The sequence below is a fragment of the Hyalella azteca genome, unplaced genomic scaffold (genome assembly GCF_000764305.2).
Source record: "Hyalella azteca isolate HAZT.00-mixed unplaced genomic scaffold, Hazt_2.0.2 contig16784, whole genome shotgun sequence".
In the NCBI taxonomy this organism is placed as follows: domain Eukaryota; kingdom Metazoa; phylum Arthropoda; class Malacostraca; order Amphipoda; family Hyalellidae; genus Hyalella; species Hyalella azteca.
Window position 1 is genome coordinate 65,938 of NW_025946592.1, and position 6,425 is coordinate 72,362.

Below are 6,425 nucleotides of genomic sequence, written 5' to 3' on the forward strand. Positions count from 1 at the left end.
CAAGCCTATCAAGTACAATTGTCTAAAAATAATAGGTACGGTAAAAGTGATCATTTCATGGAATTTTTTTTTATTTTGGGAAAAAATGTGCTAGGTACTATTCTTCGATTTTAGCAAAGAAATCAGACAAAGTACATTAAAATGGGAAAAACTTTCCACATACATACATGAGCATTTTTGTCTCATTCATTGGTGGCTTCTTCCAATTTTTCAACTTTTGTTCCTTGTGAAGTCTTATTAATAATCAATTTATCACACACTTCAATATACAAAAAGCCAATTTAGTACCTACCATATTGCACAGAAGTTTCTTAAAATGGCAGCTAAAAACAATGGTTTCACAGGTGTTTACTAAAAATGGTAGATAATAATAAAAAATAGCAGGTAATAGGCTGTTTTTCCTACATTTAACTGAAAAAATTAGGAAAAGTCTACAGGAAGAGTTTAAATTCACCATATTCAAAAAGGTTTTGTCTGATACCAAGGTGGCTTCTTCCAAATTTTGCAGTTAGGAGTACATAACATCAAGTAATTGAGTATTAAAATACCAGTATCAACATACTTAAGATATAATGAATGAAATGTTTAAGTACATGATTACATGAATATTAGGATGTAACTGGTTTCTAAAAAATCTCTTGTTAGTCAGCTTCATCTTGCATGGGCAAATTTCAGGTCAATAATCCCCATGAAAATCAACTCTGCCTCAGCAGCACTGCAGCTCATTCAGCACTCAGCAGTCAGCACCTATCCAGATGAATCCAATTTTTAACATTGGACAGTAACTTTCCAGAATTACAGATAAAAATGATCATTTCACAGGTAATTTTAGAAAAATCATAAGTAAAATAGGCCGTTTTTCTTAGTTTTTACTGGGTAAATTGTGAAAAGGCCAGAGGAACATGTAATTAGCAAAATTTGCAGGCATTTTTGTCTAATTACTGGGAGTGGGACTGTGGGAGGATTCTACTCCTTTGGGGATATATGACTGGATAAAGTACCAATCATTCCATGGAACAATGTACATTCCATATATAATTCCAGGCCCTGCCACACATTTCCTTCCTTCTCTTTGTGGTGACAAAGCAGCAAGTTTTTTTAGACTCTTCCTCAAGTTCAATTTTGAGTCTTAAAAGTAGACCAGCAAAATATCATGGATACCACTACCAGCATTATCATACATAAGATTTTGGTTTAAATCTTGAGTAGTATATAAATGAGAAAATTAGAAATGAACTGATTCTTTGTCACCATGTATATATATAATCATCTTATAACAACATATATTTTCATATTTATCAGTCCTCACTTGCTCTTGCTGCACTGCCCAGCATAATGAATGGCAAGCCAGAAATTTTTTATAATCATTTCATTTTTAATTTCTTTATTTATTAACACGTTTTTCTTTACTCAGCTTTGCATTTGTTTGTTGTTAACATTGACAAATGACAATGAATATTAGCCCACTTCTGATTGCTCTAGAGATCTGAAATTCGGCTTTCAGGCTATTTTCACCTAACAATTTCAGATACAATCATAAAAACTAGCAAGAACTTTGCCAAGAAGTTCAAGTGTTCAACCCCATTTTGGCACATTATTAATTTATCTCCTGCAGGCTGCATAAAGTAGCATTTGTAGTCTTTCATCTCCAACATGCACTCCCAGTCCCACATCTATTTTGTAAATCTGTCACATCCGTCCACTGAGTCACTGACACGGTGACCGTGACAGTGGTGACACGGTGACACCGTGCCGAACCGACTACCATTATACCATACCAAATTGCCAACGAGCAACAACGAAGTCTACACTCTTCTTCTTCTTCTTTTGGAGCTGAGGGAGCTCTGGAGACTCGTCCAAGGCAGCCCCCCGACAGAATAGTGCTCAGGATTTGCGCAACTGTGGGAAAAAGGCAGAGATGAGACAATGCAGAGAGCAGCCATGTTAAGAGACTGGAGCTGTTCGACTAAAGAGATATGATTATACTTTGAATTTGAAAAACTAGGTTGAGATAGCATGAAGGTTGTCTATTCTTTATCAGATGGATAGATGATTGTGAGTCACTGAATATAACAATTTTCTCTGATCTTAGGAGATTACACTGGGACCATTTCAAGGCTTCATGTATAGCAAAAAGCTCTGATTCGATTACCTCGACCTCAGGGCGGAGCTTCCAGCTCAGCAAAACACCTTTAGATGGGATGAATAGTGCAGCAGATGTGGATGGTGCCGGGATCTTGATCTGTGACCCATCGGTGTAGATGGCTGTGTGAGTAGAAAATTTTGAGTTAGCAAGGTCAGAAAAAATTTGTAGAGCAGCCTCAGAAGAGGTAACTGATACTGAGGCAGTGCAAAACTGTTCGATAAAATGATCATCTGCATTGAACCAAGGGGGCAGGGGAGATATAAGAGGAGATGTAAGCATATGAGGTTCAGGGATTTGCAGGCCCAGAAATTTCAAGTGCCGTTCCGCAATCCGCAATTATAAGCGGAAAGTTCACAAATTAATGTGAAATTAATCAAGTAGAAAATGAGTTAGAGAAATAGGTTGCCAAAAGTATGTACCGGAAACGTAATTCTAGTCCCTCACGGTAGTTCCTTTACGCTAAAAAGTCACAATCTAGAACATTTTATTTCACCAGTGTGGGACTGAAAAAAAAAACACCGCGTCTTTCACATCAGGCGTGCTATTCAATTATTAAATTTTATACTTTTGCTAAGACTTGTTTAGTCACGAAAGAACTCTACTCTTCCAGAGGAGATTAGAAGAATTGCGTCACGTGTACCAATTGAATCTCTCACAATTCCTCCAAAGATAAAGACGAACTTAAATTACAATTTTTTGTATTTTTTGTTCCGCTGAGTACTAATTTATAATAGAAGGATTGTATAACACGCAACAAAATGAGAAAATTTATTTAGAAACTGAAGAATTCAAAGAATTCTTAGCCATAAACCGAGCATACTCTTTGATCCAGAAAATTATTCTATTTTCCTTGACATTCGTGCAGTCCTTCAATTTCTTGTAACATTCAACCTTCCACTCATCGATCTGTAAGCCAGATCCGGTGCTATCTAAAAGAATTAGAATACATTGATACTCAAGAATCAAATCCTCTAGCGCCTTCGTAGCTATGCTCAAGATTGTTATTCTACTCTCCACAACTTTTAATTTTGATATGTCGGAATTTGACTCCAAGGTCAAATTTAAAGTTCTATCGATGTCAATTGTGTCATCATTTTGAATCGTCCGAGGAATATCTTCAAGTTCGTCGGAGTGGACACGTTTCAGCTGGAATTTATATCTCTGGCGCTCGAATGAGAGTAACTTTTTCAATTTTTCCAAGGCTTCTTCCAGTTTATGCCTGCAGAGAACAAAATTGAAAATAAACATAATTTAGAAATCGATGGTGAGTGAAAATTACAGGGCTAAATGCATGTAGGCCAAAAGCCAATTTTATGGAATACCTACTCCGTATTTGAGTTAAATATTTATCGTAAAAAGCTACATTCTTCCTAGTATAATTAAAATAAATAGGCCTAACTATTTTAACATAATTCTGTCGTGCTCGCTCTCTTTAAACAATTTTTCGGAATACTCCGCATTAACGTTAAACAATTGTCGTAAAAAGCTACATTCTTCCTAGAATAATTAAAATAAATAAGCCTAACCATTTTAACAAAATTTTGTCGTGTTCGCTCTCTTTAAAGAATGGACGCAGATGGAACTATCGGTATTTAGCAGAACATCAAATTTACATGTAATATAGCGGTAGCGGTTTCAGCGTTTAGTAGTCCGTAGGCCTGTCGCCGATTCTTAACATCGCAGAACATTCACAGCATTTTGCGGGCTTGAACTCGCAACTCACTGCTACAATTCTGCTGTGCTTAACCGCCCGGCCTCCTCGCCGATTCTGACCATAATCCAATTGAACAATGAAGCAGCGAGAAGAGAGCCCGCTTGTTGACTCGTCTAGATCCAAAATACTTACTGAACGGAAGCGCTCGTCAATAACTCAAAACGACGACTGCCTTGGCTCTGAACTAGAAGACATGCCGTGCTTCTCTCTTCGGCGCATCTGTGTGAAGAACGCTTATGTCAAAAAGATTTTACCTACAAATTTTTTACTCGAAAGAATTCACCACGATAAATAAGCTTTGCAACAGCCATGAGCGCTGTTGTAGAAAAGCTATCAAAGCAAAAAGCAGATCACATTTTTGGATGCATGGGAGATCTTATCAAAGCTGGTGCATGGGTATTGATTAGTCCACATCCATGATCTCAATAGCAATTCAAAATATGTTCGATGTTGTATAAACATTGTAGATTTCTACCGAAACATGGAAAATTGTCAATAAATGGCATGGCTCCGTGATTGATCCTAGCGTCAATTCAAGAGAATCATTTTTAATATTATTAACAGTAGCTTATAATATTATTATAATATTATTATTATTATAATATTATTATATTAAGTATAGTAGCTTAGAATATTATTATAAGCTACCATTAACCATTATTATACCATTATAAGCATTAAGTAATATTATTCATGGTAGCCACTCTCAAGAAATTTCCATTATTAATAGGTCTCATGGCATGATCATACCCTAAACTTGTGTCTATCTGATCAGAGACGTTCTGGATTCTGTCGAGGCTTCTGGCGAGTCCAGTGAAGAGTTCAGAGAGAGAAGACTCCAGCTCTTCGGCTATCAGCTGACGCTCGTAGCTCGACATAGCTGGTGCGCTGGCACTCATTGCTCGTAAGTGCAGGCAATTAGGAATGATAATTGAATCTGAAATTATGCATAACATACATTACAAAAAAAAACGCACAACAATCTTCACCTTAACAGAAACGAGTTCACACAATTTCGTCATTCCATAACATACATTAAAAAAACACAGCAGTCTTCCACCTTAATAACAGTGAGTTCACACAAGTTCGTCATTACACAAACAACAGGCGAATAAAAGGATTTCGGAGTGGAAATCACACTAGGCTAATTCGAACACAATCTCTTGTATGAAGATATGCACGAGTATGTACGCAGAACGATTTCATGTTCAATCAAATTTGTAAATCTTGCAAATATTTTGAAATCTTTGTGTAAATTGTTATAAGCCCGGTGCCGCGAGAGTTCTTTGAAAGCTTATCTTAGACCCATATCGTTCCGAGATACGACGATTCTAGTCCTGAAAATTTATTCCTTAAGACGGATTAGCAGGGCACTGCTGAATAGGATTGGATCAAAAATTTACATTTGCTATTTTCATAGTTTCTTAAATTCAAAGGTAATTTAAAAATTCACACAAATTCCGTACTACTGTTTTTTACTGTCAACCAAACGTTCCAATTTAAATGTAGAATTTGAATGGGCCTCTTTTTAATTAACACACATATTATTTATTCTTAATAAAGGAATTATTTACAACAGAAATGAGAGATTCGGGATAAAGATATCCTAAAATTGCAGAGATTATAGAGCCCTGGCAAAGCCGGCCATACATTGTATAGCTTTCCACTGCTCGGGAGCCAGGGACAGCAGACGTTCCCTTAGAGATGGCATTCCTGCATCTCTTCCCTGAGCTCATTTTCCCTACAATAAGGAGCGGACGCGCTATCCATGAGATGGCCATAGCAAACATGAGTCAATAGAAGTAAATACCCCTGCAGCCACTAGCTCGAGTCCAAGACTTCAAGGTTACTATGAGAGTAGTAATACTTTTTTAACCCGCAACCACCCGGTCCCGAGGGATGCGGTGACCGACAGCAGCCTGAGCGGACGCCCTCCCCTGCCATGCCACCCTCACTGGTCTGAACACTCGGGTTCGACCAATATGCCATGATTGAATTTAACAAGAGAGCCACGACAACATGTCTCCAACCGTCATTGAATTGTCCAAGCCCTTTTCCCCCCGGCGTGGAGAGGGCAGATGAAAAGATGGATCGTGACTGAAAATAGCGAAGGGAAAATAATACAAATGTAAATAGGAAATGGATAGATTCGCGAAATAATGATGGTGATGCAAACAATGAGCAATTAACAGCGTCATGTGGCTTGGAAAGTAAACCTCAAACTAAACAAAGTCATTAGTTCCGCTGGGTACAAAAAATTTGCCTCCATAATAAATAGGACTTCTGACGCGCACAGACACACGTCAGAAGTCCCCCCTGAGGGGTAACTAACCATAATAAAATTCAAGAGCAGAGGAGAAAATGTTCTGAAAATCACGAACATATCTAGAATTTGGTCACCGTGAGCAGAGTAAACTAAAGCTTGCTAACTCCAGAGCAATAATTGAAAATTCTAAGGCTACTAAACTCTGGCATTCAACTGGATTTAACTTTACAGTAACAGGAAACAATTGACTTACTGAAATAAGTAGGTAGTACCTTTGTCTGGCATCAAGCTGAGGAAAA

General features: G+C 37.5%; 1 protein-coding gene across 1 annotated transcript; it reads right to left on the reverse strand.

Annotated features, from left to right (window-relative positions):
* Window positions 1–2,901: 2,901 nt before the first annotated feature.
* Window positions 2,902–6,186, reverse strand: LOC108667917. Its single transcript, XM_018155017.2, has 3 exons — window positions 4,611–6,186; window positions 3,993–4,079; window positions 2,902–3,365 (listed from the first exon to the last, which is right to left on the reverse strand). Exons 1-3 carry the CDS (start codon window positions 4,814–4,816, stop codon window positions 2,915–2,917), a joined length of 744 nt encoding a protein of 247 aa, XP_018010506.2. The 5' UTR covers window positions 4,817–6,186; the 3' UTR covers window positions 2,902–2,914.
* Window positions 6,187–6,425: the final 239 nt, after the last annotated feature.